General features: G+C 41.0%; 1 protein-coding gene across 1 annotated transcript in view; it reads left to right on the top strand.

The window, feature by feature from the left end:
- Positions 1–19,582, top strand: part of SPECC1 (sperm antigen with calponin homology and coiled-coil domains 1) — a 72,769-nt gene that overhangs the window by 51,646 nt on the left and 1,541 nt on the right. Inside the window, exons 11-13 of the mRNA XM_009882751.1 lie at positions 995–1,145; positions 2,100–2,202; positions 18,977–19,093. Coding sequence (XP_009881053.1) covers positions 995–1,145; positions 2,100–2,202; positions 18,977–19,093 — 371 coding nt within the window. The remainder of the gene's footprint in view (positions 1–994; positions 1,146–2,099; positions 2,203–18,976; positions 19,094–19,582) is intronic.

The following is a 19,582-nucleotide window of genomic DNA, read 5'->3' as shown; positions in this document are numbered from 1 at the left end:
GTGGAAAGAAGGTGCAGAGTTGTCTATAGCTCTCAGCAGCTGCAAATGCTGATTTAGTCTTAGGAAATTCAGGAGCCGAAGCAAGGGCAGCTGCATGCCTGTTGGAAGGATGTGTTTATCTGACAACTGCTGATACACACGCACCCCAGTTACTGCTGAAAAGAAATTCAGGACTGATTCAGTGATACTAGCCTTTGCTGAAGGTGAAATAAGGTGTGAAATAAGAGTTCACACCTCTAGGTGATATGGCATTAATTGAGAATTAACATAGGGAGGTAACTGAGATAATTTAATTTTGGGGATAATTTGATTTCTATGATCTCTTTGGCTTGTCTTCAAAAACCTGTCAATATTGGATTCTATGGCTACTAATTTTGTTGATTTTCTTTTCTTGTTATATATATGTACACATATATAAATAAATATAATGAAATATATAAAAATATGTAATATGTGTAATAAAAATGCAGATGCATCTGCTATGAATGTATTAAGACTTCCCAAAGTCCTGTTAGATAGGATGCCAAGCATCATGTGGTAATAAGTGCTTTTTACTGCTGCTTTGAGCTGGGTTGTATTCAGGAGACAAGAGACTTTCTTGTTATAAGTCTGCTAGTGGCAGAAAAGAAATTATTGTACTAGGGCTGGTCAGTCATCTGGTGAAGATATCTGGCGATCAGCTTTTGAACCTTTAAGACTGTAGATTTTGGTATTTCCCCTCATTCACCTGAGGCCCCTACCCCCCAGCAGGAGTATCAATCACAGGAAACCAGGCAGTCTTTACTGTTTAAATCATCAAAGCCGTTCCTTGTTATGATCACCTCTAATCTGCTCAAGGTTTCCTAGCCCCATGTGTGCTTAATGAACAAATGAGTACATTTGTTTAGAATCAAAACAACAGACTACATATTGTGTGCTGGGTGGCAGGACAGTGATTAATCAAATTCCGCAGGCTACAAACTGACAGTTTTTTGGGTTTTTTTGATTCCCACAGATCTTCTGAAGGGGAGAAATGAAGAGCTGAAACCAGACCATTACCTCCGTAAAAGCCCCTCCCTGGAATCCCTGAGCAAACCCCCTATGGCCTTCAGCAGCAGAATGCTTGCCTCTACCCCCAGCAGCTTGAAACCCCAAAGCAAGCTCAGGTACCAGCTCAGTTTCCTGGGAAAAACTGCACACTGGAAACGTTGACAGCTTTACCTGACACCAAGATGAATGATTTAATCTGGTGGATCCCTATCTCCAGTGGAAACGCTGCTAGCTCATCTGTCTGGTTCAGAATTACCAGGCTGTGTCAGATCTAAATATCAAAATTCAGATCATAATAGCCACAATTATCTATAAGATGAGCAGTCATGACAAAACTAGGATAGCAAGTTTTCAGGAGCTACTCAGTTGGATACAAGAATTCCATGATATACGAGTGCTCAGCCCGCATTGTCTTACTGTAGCTTTGCACAGAATCATAGAATCGCGTGTTGGGATGAGTTAAAAACTAAAAACTTCGAGGTCTAAGGGAAAGCTGAACACATAATTTTCTTCTGTCTTGAGAAAAACATACATGTTTTCCACTGTTGTTTCCAACAGTAGAGGCTGTAGGGTGGAGACAATGCGGGTGTTTTGATTGTTGGCCTTTAACTGTCCTCTAGGCCTTGACTGCAATACAGCTTCCAGAATGGTCAGTTTATTCAAGAATTTGTTCTGCAGCAGCTCAACTAAATGTGAATTTGCTGTTACAGATTCTTTAGACAGTTTCTTTCAATTGTACGCCCTAAGTCCTAGCTTTCAATGTGTGAAGCAAAGAGGTTACTTGAAAAATTAGGAAGAAAAGTTGATGAAAATAATAGCAGAAATGCTGGGTTCACGTATGCCATAGGCTGCTGGTTTTTCAGGTCTTTTGTATGTAGTAATACCGACTGAATTTGTCTCATCTAAAGGCAAATATAGAATGCAAGCTCTGAAAGCTATTGCAGTTTGTTTTACATTTAGGTTCTGTGCTGCCATTCTGCTTTGTCATACAGATATTATTTACACACTGGTAGAAACTAAGAGACTTCAAACATATTTATCTTTTTTTCCCTTATGCTTCCCTGGATTAGTGTGGAGAGAAAGGACCCACTGGCAGCCCTGGCTCGGGAGTATGGTGGTTCGAAGAGGAATGCTCTGTTGAAATGGTGCCAAAAGAAGACCGAAGGTTACCAGGTAAGGGAATAGGTACATTTTTACTTTTTATTCTGGTGAGAAATTCATCACTTTCTTGTAGGTGTGCAGTAAGCAATGTCACTTCAAAGAAATATGTGTATTTCAGTCTGCTGATTTTTGCATGTTTACTTCTACTGGGTGTTTCCATCCTCTTCCTTCATATTTCTTTAACACTGCAGTCCCCAATGTTATATTTTCGTAAGTAATTGGAATACAAACCCCAAAATATTTATGGCCTCAAAGGTCGTTGATGATGAGAAACAGAGTGTATATGAGCAGCAGCTTCAGTTTGGCACCAATTTTTGATATTACATTCTAACATTTTTTTCTATAGGCTTCTGTGGGCAATGTGCTATTGTAAGAGTTTTTTCCATTGGTCTTTTCTGTAAAACCAAAGAAATATTTCTTTGTGTGGCCTTGACTAAATAAGGTTTGCAGCTTGGGACCCCGCTCTTTCTGATCTGCTGCAGCTTAACAGGATTTTGCAAAGCAAGTTTTGACTGCTTGAGAACGTCTCATTTCTTTGCAGAGTGATTTTCACTGTTAAACAGACATAATGATTTGCCCAGTTCTTGTATGGCTGTTGCTGTGCTTATCAAGCTCTGGTTAGTGTTTGTATGTAGCTGAGTTAGGCCTTTAGTTCTGCGTGTAACTGAGCTGTAGAAAGCAGTTATAGACAACAGTTCATCCTGTGATATATGCTGGGTGTGCAGGATGGCCTTGGTCTGATATAATGTTGAGATTTTTCTTAAGAATAATATTGTTTGTTATACAGAGTGGAAGACAAAAGCGGTTATCACCACATGATGTGCACCCTGGAGCAAGTCTTTAATAAAAGCAGAGTCCATATTTTAAAGTAAATAATAAAATATTTTTTTTCTTCACAACCAACTCTTTATGAAGCCTTAGCTGCAGGGTGCAGGAGTTTGGAAGAAAAGACAGTAGCTTTCCCTTTAAGTAAACTATCTATAAAAGTTTGAGTCATTTCATAGCACTGGCATATTCCGCTGGCTTGCACCAATTCCACAGAAGGACAGGTATCGGAGAAAGCTCTTGACTTTTCACACACACCTTAGAATAAAGTCAGGGTTAGCATTTAGCCTCTAGTTCTGTGATACTGCCTAGAAAGGCTACAGTGCTGTCTCCTGAAATTGTATGTTGATTAATTTTAGATCCCATCCTCTAAAATTCTTCAGGTCTTGGATTCAAAGGTGTGGGGAAATGTTCCAATCCAGTCCTCAGAAAATGATTCATTAAATACAACTTTCCCAAGTCTAACTTCTGCTAAGCCAGCAAACCCATCTCTTGAGTAACACTTTCAGCCAACAGTATTGTCCTTTGTTGTTCAAAAGGCACATATGGTGAGCTTCCTCCATTTCTCTTAAAGCAGTCTGAGTTCACTGTTAGGAGTGTTCTCTGACAGTCAGTCTGTAGTTTTCTTTCTCTGATTATACCCAAGTTGGACTAAATGTATTGCTTTTCAAAATTGTTATGTCAGTTTGCAAATATAGAGGCCTGTCCTGATTCTGTAGGTACCAGATTGGCACCAAGAGTATTCCCTCCACAACAGAACAGAAGAAGAGTTTTGTTTTTCTGTGTTGATCCCAAGTAGCGGAGCTAACTGTGTATCAGATAGCAGGCCACCCAGGAGGTAGGCAAGGCAATCTGGCTCTATTTGTTTTTCCTTTTAGTATTAGTCTCTGGAGGAAAGTATGTCCATGCTTCAGAGGACAGTGGAACTCTTTGCTTTATATATGGCTGCTGGAGTCTTGTTGCCACGTGACTGTCCAGATGATGTTTCAGAAAAAGCTTTGTCATTTTCGTTCCTGCCTCTGATGAGGCTTTTGTTCTGTTCATGGCTGTCCTCTGTCATTATTCTTTCTAAAGCAGCAGAATGAGTTTTCAGCAGTTCTGAGAACACTAGGTAAAGCACTGACAAACACTGTGTAATCCTGGAGAGTCTGAGAAGTTCAGGCTGTGATGTGGCAGAGAGCCTTATTACCCAGAGTGTAAGGTCTGAGGGCAGAAATTAGTCAGATGAATCAAAGGACAAACACGGTATTGATTTATGGTGAGAGTCTGGCCTCCTCACTGCTTCATTTAGAGGCATTATCTCTCAGACAGTCTTCCTTGGATTCTCATTCCCATTGAGCTCTTTGTGGTGCATTCACTAACTCTTCTTGAATTTGCTTTTCCCAGACCCTTGCGCTCTTACGATAAGGCTGATATTAAGCTCCACAGGGAGTTTTTATCATTCTTGAGTACAAAGAACGGGAGGAGAGTAAAGAACGTCATCCTCCTTCCTGCCTTAGCCGCCGCAATGGTGGGAATGAGGTAATGAACTCCACCGAGCAGAACCCTGATGACGTGCATGACTTTTTTGACGGAGAATACCCCTGTCTGTGAGGCATCATCTGTGCAAATCCCAGTATAATCTGTCACGTTCTTTCTAACATGAAGCTCAGAACCACGGATAACTTTGGATGCAAACTGTTTTCAGCTCTGTGATGCAGTGGAATGGGAGAATAAAAGACTTGTTACTTGGCTGCCTAACTTCTTTTTTCAGTGGCAAAACATACTGCCTTTGAGGTGTGGTACAATTCCCGGTCTGGGCTGGTGAGGAAGAGGGAGATTCTTTTCTGTTTAAATTGTGAAGATACCAGATTTCATTAAACAGTATGAGCAAAATGGATTAGAATAACTGATACTTTAAGTAGCAGCTACCACCCGTGTCCCAGATTCCCTGAGGAAAGCTGGCTTAGTGACCTAGGAGAGTATCTGGGGATAAGACCTAGGGACCAGCACACAAGGCTCCACTTTTAAATGCTTTAATCCATACACGGCTTATACTATAGATAGAAATTTACATCCTGCTTCTGGCATATATCCTTGCATTGACTACAGTGGGAACATTCCCTGGCTTTGAACTTCGGCGTGTTCCCCAGGAGGCAATCTCATAAAACAAGAGGGACACTGGAGGGATTTGAGAGAAGTGCAACACAAATTAGTAGTGGCCTGGAGGGTTTTGTTTGTTTTTGAAAAAAAGAAGAAATTGCATGAGTTTACAGTAACTGAGGGGAAACATAAAAGCATCTATGTTTCTCTAATCTGCTGTGTCATTTCCAAGATCCCTATTTAAACAGTGATTTGATATCAAAAAGACATGAATGCTAAGGAGAAAACATAATTATTTAGAACACGAAAACAGAATCACTAGGATGAAAATAAAGAGGAAGTTCTGTTTAATGGCTAGAAGAAAAGATTATGAAAGTGGAATTGCATAAACTGTGGCGTGATCAATCATATGATTTCAATTGTCATATTTCAATGCCTAGATGAATGTTATCTGGCATTTTGGCTGTTGATTTTGAATAACTATGCAGGGGAGGTGCTAAAATCTCAGCAGTAAAAGGAATTGTATTGAAATAAGGCGTTGGGCTCTGTGGCTTTGTGCAAAACTTCCTTGAGGAAAATCTCCAGCTTAAAAAAAGCAATCTAATGTATGGTTCCCTGTAAGAATTGTGCACTGGCACATGATCTTTTTTACCAGACATACATAGACTGTTCCTTCTGCCTCTCTAAATTTATTGACATCATGGTGTATAATGTAGGGTGATGAGATGACCAGACTTGAGAATGCTTTTGTAGCTCTGGAACTCAATTACCACAAGTCCTTTAAACCACAAAGCCTGCTGAGACTAAGTTATTTATGTTAAAATAGCTTTTTCTCTGTTGTCTTGTGGGTTTGTATTTTTTTCATCTATTTAAAAAGATTATACATCATAGCAACAGTGTGAAGTAGAAATTGGGTGCCTCTTTTCTAATAGGCTCTGTTCCCATGAGTCGTAACTCCTGGAAGCTGCTGAAAGTCATTCTTGTTGCATTATCACCTTCCATAATCATATCATTAGTGACTGTGGTGTTATTTAAGTGCCCTGGTTCTGTTTGCTCTCTGTGGAGACCATTTGTCAAGGGGCCAAACCTCTCTAGATTAAGTCTATTACTATCCGCAGATGTATTGTGAAAACACGGAACATCAAGAGGCACTTAACCCACAATCATTAGAACTGAGGATTATTGTTTCTGCCACATATACCCTCTCCAGAGAGTGGAGGGAATTGCTACGATGTTAATGAATATGGTTTGCTTAAAAGAACTGTTTTCATTTTTTTCCCAACCACTACACATCCATCCTATGGCACAGAGGAAAAGAGAATCTGAGACCGACTCTTTTCTCCCATGCACAGTCATGGTTATTCTTTTTGTCAAAGTTATATTTGGTTTAACAGGACCCATTTGGGATCCACTTGTTGAAGAACTACCATCTTTTATAGCAAAGCTACCTGTGCGTTTGTCTTAACTAGAGGAATGCTAAGTAGGAGGAGACGAGGAATGTTCTAAAACTGAAAAAGGGAAATGGGAGGTGCGCCTCTGAAAATTTTCATATTTCATATATTCCTGACCTGTGCATTCAAGCCATTGCATTTTATCATTATGACAGTGTCAGTACATCAGCTTATGGGTAAAGGCAGTGGGCATCTTCAGAAGAGGCAGTGCTCCCTCTTAGCACTGACACCAGTGTGAGATGGCTGATAAAATGGTATTGGTTGTATTGGTACTCACGGGACCAGCCTCAGATCTGATTTTGTACCATCGGGAGTAATCTCAACAGCATAGAGAAAGTACTAGCCAGGGCAATCTTTCCTAGCTTTCAGGTTGTACAAGTAGTTCCTGGAGAAAATAATTCCTTTTAATTATTCTGCATAAAATACGCTAGCAACTACGAGCAAAACTAGAAGAAAATGTTTTATTTGTTTCCATGCCTTATTCGGAGTTATTTGACTTTGCAGTAGGTCCCAGGAACACCGTGCAGTTTTAGAAAGTATGCTTAGGAGTATGTAGGAACTATTTTTAGGGCAATACTCTCTGACACTGTGTTGTTTAGTCTAAATTAGCAAAATACAAATATCTGTATGCCCGACCATTCTAAATATTTGCCTCAAAAGTTGTGAATTGTTTTTTGAAGCTTCCTTTTCTTAAAACACATATAGTTTTAGGGCTCTGATGAAATACCCCGATGGAGACTGCAGGCTGCATAGTTTTACAGAAATATAGGATGGCATTAAGAGGAGTCTGAATACTTCAACCTTTGTCTTTGCTGTATATATTAACGTGGCTTTCCTGTATAGTACCTCAGCTATTCAAAAAGAAGAAAAAAAGACCCTACCCTGAAGTATTCCCACTCTTATGGCTATTCCAGCCTTGAGAATCAGAAATTGGAAACAAACTCCTTCCAAACATAACCTAAAAGTCATTAAATGTAATTCTGAATGCTTTTATTACTGGAAGCACAAAGCTGGTATATCAGACTATGTAGAAGTTGGTGTCTCTGCATGGTACTACATTCTTCACGTAGCAAAGATGCAAAAGCTTAGGGCGAAAAATAAAGGCTGTTGCAGTATTTGCTGTTTGTCAAGTAATTATAGCAAGAGACTGGTTGACTGGTGGTTTGGCAGTGGATATAATATAAAACTTTTCACCCTTTTGTATTCAGTTTAAACTCAGACTAATACTAGCTTTTTGTTTATGAATTTGGGGCTTTCTTTTTCTCACAGGAATTTGCATTCCTTTTCTTTTTGTACTAGACAGTATTTCCTCCATACCCTCTTTGTTCTCAAGCTCTATTTCATGATATTAGCCTCTGTTTTCTTTCGTATTTTTTTGACTTGTTTTCTGGCTGGATGACATCCAGCACAGATTAAGTGTGGCCCAAAGATGTACAAATGCAGATAGACTGATGAGGATATAACGTATTCCCTTTGGTCAAGTGGTCACGGGGCCAATGCATTCTCATTAGAGAGATGGGCTCTCTCTGCTGCTAGGACAGCCAGCCAAGATAACTGGGTTTTGGCTGCCGATGCATCAAGCAGGCGTATTCCTGGGGCTGCAGGTTGTGGGGACCTGCTTTACAGGAGATCCAAAAGCTCCTTCATGGCCAGTTGTACGTTAACTTGTCCATGTTTGAGGGTGTCTTCCTTATTCTGGAAACTAAGGGTTATGTTTAGAAGCAAGAAGTCTGTTATTTCTTGGTACGTCATTAGTGTGGGTAGTTGACGTTATCTTTCTGCTTAAGCAACTACAGTCTCAATCTTTTTTAGGTCTCAGCTGAGTACTTTGCCTCACTTAGGCTTCAGTTAGGCACTGTCTTGGACCACAGAGAGTGAACAGAGGACTGTATTGCAAATGCTACCACAGAGCTCAGGGTTGGTGCTCAGGCTGGCAGAGTCAGAGCTGAGTGGGACGAAACCCAGGATCAACCCTCTCAACTTCTGAACCTGGGCAGGATCTAATTCCTGGGACTTGGCTCATAAAACAATCGGTCAAATACTTCCTTTGACGCTAACATAATGGGGCTCAGTTTTAAAGCCTTGAGAATCCCAGCACAGCTGTGCACTGTCCTCAAGAAATACAGAGGAGAACCCGGTTGTTTCTTAATGACAAGATGTGCGCCTCGGTTATGGGAGTGTATCTTTTCTACATTATTTTTTGTGTTTGTGTCAACAAGTAGCATAAAACTGTTTCAATATGTTTCCAAATTGTATCAATCTCTCTCTCCTCTGTCAACGTTAACCAGGTTTCTATCTAAACATTTAACTAGCCATGAGAACTTGGTAAGTGGTGTCATTCTGTAATTCCGCGGTAACGCTGAGGAGTGGATGTACACGTTTTCTGGCCACCTTTCCAAGTGAGGCCTTTCAAGCAACAGGGACAGGAGGTAAATCCCTTCTGCTGTTACGCACAGTTTGTGTCCAGTCTGGAAAGGCTGGATTCCCACAGTACTGGGATCTAACTCCTGGTTTGTGTGATGTGGGTGAAGGAAAAACACTGAACAAAACCCCGCTAGACTTAAATGGCAGCTATCCATCCATTCATTCTAAGCAGCATTCATGGCAGAGTCTCTTCTGAGGAGGACTGGGACGATTTCCCTTCTGCCACACCAACGTGTGTGTCTGAGATCAGAGGCTGATGGCCAGAGCCTGCTGAGCAAGCAGGAAAAAGCTCTCTGTCTTAAGATTTAGCAATACCATTAATGCAACAAAGTTCTTCTCTGGCGAACATGACACTTACTCTGAAGTACCATATGCTAGCGTATCCCGGCTGTTATGAGAGCATGCACAGGCTTCCTAAGAGCTCTGCATCAACAGTACTTTAGCGTTTTGACATTTAGAAGTAGGATATATGTGCAATGGGTTTTTCCCAGGAAGTTATTAGTATATTCTGTGAGTTTCTGAGAAATGAGTGAAATTTCTGGCTCTCTTTGAGTTTCTCTGTTTTTTGCCGAAGAGGAGGATGTTGACCTCCGGAGACTTTTCCTATCTACGCAAAAGTTGAAGGGAGTCTTCGTAATAGCTATTGAGATAGGAGGGATTATCCTGTGTTTAAATAAAAGTTGACAAGAAGTTGATCAGGAGTTTTGCTCCCAAGTTTGCTTTGCACCATCTTTGTGACCTTGGCGGTCTTGCATAATACCATTGCCTTAATTTCCCTAGCTGTTCAAATATGGATCGTCGTATCATATCATTGGATGATGATAAGTTTCAATAATACTTGGGAAGATACTTTGATTAAAAAGGGCAATCTGGAGAGTTTTTGAGTAATGTAAATACAGGCTTAAAATCTGAAGATATTCTAATTTTTTTTTTCCAGAATAAATGTTTTCTTTTTCTAAATAAAACCCCTTATAGCTGAATGTGTACATGCAGTTCCTCTGTATGTCCCAGCTGGACGCAGGGTTGAATCTGGAAAATAAATGCAGCAGCCAAATCATGGCATGTTGGGAATAAGCAGGTTGCTTACCAATGTGCAAGCCCCCTTCACAGTGATGCCAATGCACAAACGTGCTTCTCCAGTGTAGCCAAATAACTTGAGCTGAGCTCTACCTTTTTTCACATAAGGGGCTTTATCCTGTAAACAAATACAAGTCTCTTGATTGGAGGGATAAAATAAACGCCCATGCAGCTCTCTCATGCGTAACTTTCTATCCTGCTGGGTAATTTTTAAAATAGCATTTACATTCTATCCATCCCAAAGTCCAAGACGCTTTCCCTGTGTTGCCTGGATGCAATGACAATCAGTGAAAACACTGAATTGATTGGCCACCAGCTGGAACAGCTCCAAACCTTGAATTTAACTGGGAGAGAGCTGAGCCCTGCTGCCTGTTCCATGAATATCCTTTGCTGTCGAGACCTCTCCCCACCTTGTCTCCGTCCTTTACCTCGAGCCTTCTGCAGTCTGCAGCCTACCCCACCGCCCGGGAATTCCAGGACATGGCTAATCTGGGAACTCTCAATACAGATAATTAGAAATAGCTGTGGGAGCGGTCAGTGCGGTCATTAGCAATTCTGCACCAGGGCTCCAGGCAGGAAGTAGCTGTGCTGCTGTCTTGGACACAGAGGGGAGCTAGTTCCTCCCCCTCCTCCCTCCCTCCTTCCCCAGAGTATCTGTGTGGTCCCTGGAGCTGCGCTGCTGCATCTTCACTCTTGCAGCCTTGGGAATGAAGGAACACAGCCCGGCCCATTTCTTCTCTGTGGCGTTCAGCAGTGGTGTCATTTATAGGAGTTGGTGAGGAAATGGATGGCAGGGGTAGTTGTGTAGCAAGCAGGGAGTTGGCTGTGGGCAGGTGGGGGTAACAAGTATAATTTATACTGAAGAGCAGAAGAGAGATGCGTAGCAAAAATAAGAACTTGTCAATATCTAATGGGTTTATTACAATGAGGAGAACTTGTAAGTTCCTGGTCTTGCTACGTAATCCACCTCTGCCTCTCCAGATATAACTAACGCTTGTTTTGCTCACTCCCTGAAAGTGGCAATGGTGTAAATTACAGAAGTACCAGTCACATTTGATATATATCTTTTGTCACCATTATTTCATCTCTGAAATGGCCCAGAGATGTCTGTAAAATTGGTTCTGCTTATACCAGCTGTATGGTCCTGTGTGTTTGTGTAATAAAAAGTCAGCTCCCTGTGAATCCAGCATTATACATCTGATCTCTCTCTCACTCAAGTGGAAGCTGGTGTGCAGAGTGATAAATTAATACCCTAAATGAGGAATATGTACAACTCCTTGTTACTTTACTAGCCTTTAGTGAGACCTTTGAAGTAGGTGACTTTTAGTAATGAGAATGTTGTCGTGGGGTAATTTATGTTCAAAACAACTCATATTATTTGCTAGGAAAGATTCAAATACATTCACTGTGTGTTTTGTGCACTGTGCCAGCAACTACTCTCAACCCTTCTCCATCAGAATTTGTTTTCATTTTTAAAAGTCAGTCTTTATATATTAAAATGCAAATAAAACCTGGAAAAGTGGCCTAAGTATAGTGAAACATTTGCCAGTCCATACAGTGCTGGGAGCAACAGATCGAAAGGGCACGAATGGATGCTATTTGGCTCATTAGGGAGGTTACTCATATGTATAGTTACAGTGATGATTTCGGTGTCAGTAGTAACTGTTTTTCACCTTGCAAGCAGAGGAATTGGGATGTCACGTAATTACTTTATCACGTATTACCTTAAATATCTCTCATTTGGTAGTACTTTCATTTTTTATTCTTGTGAAAACTTTAACTATAGCAGCACCACATCTCTTTTGTAATCAAAATACCAGACCTGAGCTGCCTTGTAGGAGGTCATTGACTTCCTCAATAACTCATGAAGAAAGAGCTGAGCCTAAAGAGCGCACAGATCACTTTAGAATGGCTTTGCCATTTACTCTGAATGATGTCTCTGAGGCAACTCCTGTCAGATGAGCTTGTTTTGAGCACAGAGCTTCAGAGAGCATCATGCTGCCTGTTCTTGCCAGTCTGACTCAACTAGGAAAGGTAATGAGAATTGGACATGCCTGACTTTTTGATATCTTCTCAGGCCTCTGGCTTTTGAGAGACTAAAATAGTTGGGAGCTGAAAAATCTTTGTGTAGCATGCATGTAAGTTTGTGTTAAATATCTTCTTTTTAAATGTCACCGCTCCATGTGACTAGTGTAGTCAGTTGATGTTTGGTGCTTTTAACAACAAAAATCGTCTGTGCTAAGAAGGCTCATTAATTCACACTTACGGAAAGCAAATGATAAACGGTAAACCCAAGGTGACACCTGTGGCAGCGGTGGAGCAAGGAGCAAACAGAACCTAGGAATGTGATGGGAAATGGGGTCCCTTTGTAAAAGGGAATGTAGTAAATGGGATAACCTTTAAAGAGCTGGCACCGGTTCCTTATTTCACTGTGCTGTAATTAAATAATTTAACAGAATTTTCACACAGCATTTTATGTTATTGGACCTATGTTGTTTTGTACGCATGTAATCAGCAACAAGATACATGACTTATGTGGCTGGTAGAAGGATTAGAAATATCGATGACGGGGATAGAAACACAACGTTTCAAAGGAAGGTTAAAACAATTCTTATGGAGACTGCAGCTGCCTGAACCATTTGAACTAGGGATATTAATACAGCCTGGAGGATAGAAGGTCATTTGGCTTCCTTCCCAAGCTTGCCTGGCCACTTAATCTCTATACAATAAGCAGTATTGCCGTTCCACAAGTTGTTCTGGATTTATTTTTTTTATTCAAGAGGCATTACTTTATTGTGTATTCCATTTAAGAGAGAAAGATTTCTAAGAGAATTCAGGAAAGGTTCCTGGTAGTAGCTGGACTAAATGCGATATGCAAATCACTTTAGACTTGCAGCTACCCATTGAAAATAGCTGTGTGCAGTTGTCCAAGTCATCTCAATGCACCCTGTAATTACAGAGGAATCCAGGCAGTCTTTAATTTTAGGCATTCGTGCCTTTCATCCGTGTTAACTGGACCTGACCACCCTTCTAATTCACCCATATTTCCAGTAGATTGGCCAAATGTTTCATATCTTTGCTGGAGATGAACTGGAGTGTTTTCTTTGGTCAGAAGGTTAGGTCATGCTAAAAGGAGCCCTTCTTCATTTGTATTGCGTCTTAGGAAGTGTTTGGAATTTGCCTATCCAGAGCTCGAAGCTCATATGCTTCCTTTGATAGAACCTCTTTGGCTGAAGCCTGCTATCACGTCCCCAACCAATTAGGGTGTAATAAATCCAAATTAGATTTGCAGTGTCATGCACCCAGTGTTAAATATGGCTGGGTGTGAGTAATCTTTGGAAGTTGCCTTTCAAAGTGCCTTGATCAGATTTTACATTATAAAGGTTGGAGTTCAGATTTGCGGAGATGTGTCTCATGAAAAGGAGGTTCCTGTTCAGATATCTGTGTTTAAATATAACCACATAAAAACACTGAGCTCTAAGACTTTTGGTCTGTGAAGGAGATGAGAGTCTCCGGTTAGTGATAAGCAGGAAGGACTGCAGAAAGCTGAGCCAGTTAAGGGAGAGCTGCTATTAAAAAAAATAATAAAAAAAAAAAAAGGCATTTCCCTTTGGTTTATTCAGTATATTTATTTTAACTAGTTCTGTATTCAGTATTGTTTATGTTCTGTATGGGCTGAACCTCAATAATTAGCCACTGGGGTATGTTCCTGGTGCGCCGTTCTGTACCAGTGACTGCTGAGGTGCAGGAGGGCTTGTTGTATGCTGAGGGGGGAGGGTGGGAAGAATGATGCTAGAGTCATATTTATTGCAGACTTTCTTCCACAGAGTTCCAGGCTAGCTTCAAGCTGATTCGTGTCTATAATTTATAATTCTAGGTCTCATAGAGAAAATTATGACTCAGAGAGCTGTGAGCACAGTAATATCTGCGTTGCGGGAATATCTCATGTCAGTATTTTAACATACTCAGGCTGTAATGAAGAGTGTGTGATGTCATTGTTGCTTTTTACTGAAGACTTAGAGTCAAAGATCTAGTGAAATCTAATGGGGTGGTTGTTTTTTCCTCAGATAAATAAGAAATTGTTTTTAGTGAGAACAGATCACACAGATTTCCCTGTGTGTCTTTACCGTGGCTCCTATAGCGCTGTGTTATCTGCAAGCAAAGGCCCTGTTCCTGGGGTGGGGGGCTGAGGTTAATGACTTACAGGTGTTTAGTGTCTTTTAGACTTGTCCTGCCAGTAATATCATAGATAATACGTTTGTTTTCTAAATACATTACATGGATTTTTATTTTTTTTTTACTGTTGCTTAATGTCAGGTACTTTAATATTCATAGAAACGAACCATCTGGGTACTTTGATACTTTGAGATAACTGCGCTCCTTGGTATGCGTCCAGATCCAGGACTCTTAATATTCCCAGTGCATGTATAGTAGTTCACTTGTGAGCTTTCATTTGAAGTGAATGAATGATTTTCACTGTGAAGAAGCCTGGGAACTACACTGGAAATAGTTTAATCTGGACACCTCTGTGTTCTACACTGTACCCTACCACTATCCCAGCAAACTTTGTACCCTGACATCTTTCCATGCTCCTTTTTGCCCCTCCACACAGGGTATGTAAAGATGATTATATCCTCATGCTATAAAAACACCCCTCTTCTGGCCTGACTTTCATGCTCTTTCAAGGTTCTCGACTACACTGCCCCACCTCTCTGATTATTTTCTTAGCAGCACCATAGAAGACCCGGGTCAAGTGCTGCGTAACACGGATATGGCATGTCTGCTCCAAAGGAGGCTGGTAACCCTGAGCGCTGCAGGCCTAAGCTACTCGCCCCCCCTTGACCCATGGCCAGGGGTTAATCTCTGGTGCAGATGTCTTTTACAGCGTGGATCCACTGATGGCACGCTAAAGATAGACATTGGGTACTAGTGACCACGAGACATACTGTGACCATAAGATGGCAGATTTTTCATCCTGCCTAATGGGCACTATGACTCAGTTTGATCTGCAGTGTCCCTATGCCATTTTCATATTTCTCCCTACTTTCACTCTGCATGCACTCCGGTGGTGCATCTTCCTCCTGAAGAGTGCCAGCCTATATAGGTTAACTTCTAGGTCCCTCATGAGAAGCCATATGCAGTTTTTCAGAGGGTTGGGGTGGGGGTTCTGCTCTAAGCACACTGAGGGACAGAGAAATCACCAAACTCTCTGTCTGGCAGTTTGGAAGTGTACGGTAACAACCAGCATGTACACAAATAGCTCCCACATATTCATGGACTGTGTGTTGAGGAATAGGGAGGTGTGGCAGAAAGACTGAGACAGGTTCCACTGCCAAAATAATCAAGAGAAGTGAATAGTTTCCAAGGTGTTCATCATTCCCTAAATTGTTTTCTTTTTTTTTTTTTTTTTTTTTCTGGCATCAGCAGAGCCAGAGATCTTCCGAGAAATCCATGTGCCTTTATTTTGATTTAATTCCTCTTGGTGCGGTGTGGTGGGGAGGCATGACAAGTAAAGCTGCAGTGTAGCAAAACACAGAAGATCACTTTTCATTTACCACGTTCTTATATCCCAAACTGAAAAGTAGTTAACATAGAATCCAAGATTAAATGCCAGAGAGGGTTTTATACCATGTATGAAATGGAAATCCATTTGTTTAGAGGAAGAAAACGCAATTCGCTGAAGCTTGCTGGATGTGAAAATGGCAACTAAGTGGTTTTGAGTATGTCTAAGTGTTTGGGTTTGTACTATTAACTGAACAGTTGAGCCGAACCTTTGAACATTCATTTTGGGTTTGCATTTAGGACAAAAATTCAGATTTGTGTTCACTTTCTGTGTTGATCATGACATACCACTTTGCAGTAGATTTCATCTATGGTTTAAATATTGTCTGCAGAACCCCATCCGTGAACTTTTGCTTGTTTGTAAGACTTGAATTCAAGAATTACTGCAGATGACTGGCTGGACAATGCTGTTGGAGACTTGAGGATTTTTGGACCTAGTTCTGATTTTATTGTAGACATTAGCACTTCTTATGTCTGGATATTGTTAGATGGGAGGAAGAAAAGAGTTTTAGGTATAGTTAAAACCACAAAGGCAAGTAAAATTATCAAGCTGATGCTGCGCTGGTATAATACAGTAGGAAGGAACAGTTTTGTATCTCATATGTCTCTCATAATAGCATCACGGAAACGAGGATAGGATATAATGTTCTCACACAAGCATGACTTGCCTTTTTGTCTAGTCCTGTAGCTTAACGAAGGCATTGTTTGTTCCTGTTTCCATTGCCTTTTGGGGGTGGGGTGGGGAACGTGATGACCTCCATTTTCCATTTCTATCATACAATATAAAATGAGAATATTGGCATTTGATGGTAGGCTATTTGCTGATAAAATATATTGGCCTCAGTAGGAGCACCTCTGTAATTTGGCAGGCAGTCCTTTCCCAGTAACTGCAGATTGATAAATAGTAACTTGGTTGTCTGAAACATCAAGACAGCAGACTAATCCAGCTTCAGCCTATTCCATAACACAAAGTTGGAATTCCATGGTGCAACTTTATGGATTAAGTAAAACCAAGACAGATTTCAGAGCAAAATTATTTTTTTTTTCTTGTGTGGTATTCAGCCACTAAGTCACTCTTCTTTTATCTCCGTTGACATGTTAATAGAGCAAAATACAATGTGGTGGCTGGTACAGTGCGGTAATGTCTGCTGCTGATGGCCTGCTTTCGGAGCCCATTACATTTGTAGATTTATTACAGGCAGAGTATTTTAACCTGAAATACTCTGTACTGCTTCAATTTGAGCCATGTTGGGTTATGGATATTTATTGCTAATCTGAAATCCTGTCTGACTGGGTGAAATCCAGGTTGGACAACTAATCAGTGAGGCATCGTAAGTGAAGAGCATATGCTAAAGTACTTCCTGCCTGGGTTTTAGTGCGTCTGCATTAGCTTTTGTATGAGAGATGCAGTAAAAGCTTTGTCTTTTGGGGAATCTTGAAAGAAACCGGAAAATAGCTAAATAAAGAAAATGAAGCGGCGCAGAATCTGAGTTGAAGTTCAGCACACAGGAAGATGTAGCTGTGAGAATGATTTGAGGGTAGGTCCACACCTGCTGTAGTGAGAGATGGTGGAGTACCATCATGTCCTGCAGCTTCCATGCTCCAGCGGCTGTTACTTTTCTAAGCGATATCACTTAGTTCACTGTTTTGTTCTCAGCTGGTATTTGGAACTACAGCTGCTCCTACAGCAGTAAAACTTAGCCATGAGAATTCCTTCGCGTGCTGGTATGGCCAGTCAGTGCAAACAAGAGCATTAGAAAGGTCACCTTGTTCACAGGACCAGAACTGGGCCACAAGCGTGTGTTTAACTACTGCTGTGCCTCGTGAGAGAATCCCTGTGAAGAACCCTGAAGGCACTCTGTGCCCCCACTAATCTTTTTATTTTAAAGGAGTGCTTTACAGACGGGCTGATTTTAAAATCTCAGTTTCTGTAATCGCTCTAATCCACCTGTTGAATGTAGCATGTTCTGGACTTCAGTTGTCAGGAGTAGGGAAACTGGGTTTCCCTGTGTACCCGAGTGCACCCTTGTAATAAGTTATGTGACTAGCAAAGAATCCCCCCGTCTAGCAAGAAGGGGGAGGAAGATATTTTTTGACTATTCAAACTCGCAACCATATTAGACTATTTCTTTCAATATGTTTCGTTTTCACTGCTCTCCTGTTGGAGTTGGCAGTGGTGGGAGTTGCAGACAAGGCAGATTTCTAGCTCGGCTCAGGGGTTTCAATTGGGTGTTTATTAGTATATCCATACCCCCTGAAACATTGCTTCCTCAAGCAAACACAGCCTTGTTGTCGTGTTAGGAAACGTGTGAAGACAAGGTTTAAAGGTTTCTGTTTGTTTCTGTTCTGTAAGGATCTTGTATCGTACTTGTTATCAGTAACGCAGCCGCATTTATTTGTCAGTGACTATGGTAGCAGGAGAGCGAGCATCAGGAAACCTCTGTTCTCGCCTCAACTACTTATTTTGTGAATTTGAGTAGATAGTTAAATTCTGTATCTCAGACTTCCCATTCTTTACCTGCCTTTTAAGTGCTCTGTGATGTGCAGATGAAAGATGCTGCACTGATAAAGAACACAGATATACGTTCATGCAAATCATGGCAAGCTGGGCACTTCTGCTCAGCTCTTGGAAAGCTGACCGGTCAGCTGTTGCTGTTGCCACGTTTGAGCCTCCCTATTGCATACCAGTAAGCATGTTCTCTATTTAGTGCTTGAGGACTATGTTAATATTTCAACAATTTGATGTCAGTTTTGACAAGGGGCTGAATCAAATCGTAATTGTTAATTACCCATTCTTATTAAAGCATGTGTCTGCTGTGTAATATCAGCAAGATAACAGAGGTCAAATACGCTGATTACACTGCCTCATCATTCTACAGATCTATCCCTTTGTTACGCATCCTGAAACAAGGAAGCATGAAATCAATTATAAAACACCATTTTAAAATATCGATTAATTCTGTTGTAGGTGCTGGAGAAATCCTATTTCTGCCATTCAGTAACTGAAAGGGATCAGATAAAGTCCTTCCTCTTGCCAGCACAGGAATATTGCAGCTGCAGCATGTACTGCACATGGTATTTCTCACCTTCTAGAAAGCACTGGAGAGAGCCTCTGTTTGGGGTCTGGTATGAAAAACACTTAACTCCTTTATGATCCCTTATCCAGGACTTCAAAACTTGCCATCCTATTTGGTATCTTTTTACTTGACATGAAAAAGAATGGGAGAATGGAAAATGTAAACCTATGTTCCTTTAATACTCTGAGGTTTTGTTTCATGACTGCATAAAAACTATTGTTTGGAGATTTATTTTTTTTTTGCTGTTGTGTAGCACTGTTCAGGGACAGTTCATGTTTTCTCTTACAGAATATTGATATTACCAACTTCAGCAGCAGCTGGAGTGATGGGCTTGCCTTCTGCGCTCTGCTGCACACGTATTTGCCTGCACATATTCCTTACCAGGAGCTCAACAGCCAGGATAAAGTAAGTTTTGTTATACCTGCTCCTACACCATTTGCAGAATTCGTGGTGAACTTTATCCATTTTGATGAGTATGTGGTGGAGACACTGTGTTGCAAGACCTTGATTAATACGAAATAAGTAGATGGGAGCAACAGTAAGAGACGAGTGTCAGTTGAGAACTTACAAAGCAAACAGGCTGGATGGAAAGGGGAATGAAACCAACAGTGAGCTCCCAGAGGAAATGCAGGGACTACTGGATAAAAAGTTAGTGACAAGTTGCCTGAATCCAATGAGTGCTGCAGATAAACATGAAGACAGCATCCCTTTTGAAAGGCCAAAGCGTTTCTGGACTCCTGAGTTAGCAGCATGCATTAAAAGTGCTGGATCAGTAGGCAGACAGATCGTTCATTGAACTACTTGGACAGCAGTGTATCTAAAAGTCAGACCATGTCAGCACATTCCAAATATGTTAAGACCCTCACAAAGGGGAGGAACCTGGATTTACTACAG

This window comes from Charadrius vociferus, unplaced genomic scaffold (genome assembly GCF_000708025.1).
Source record: "Charadrius vociferus isolate BGI_N301 unplaced genomic scaffold, ASM70802v2 scaffold793, whole genome shotgun sequence".
NCBI classification, from domain to species: Eukaryota; Metazoa; Chordata; class Aves; order Charadriiformes; family Charadriidae; genus Charadrius; species Charadrius vociferus.
This window is presented reverse-complemented; position numbering and strand designations above follow the sequence as displayed.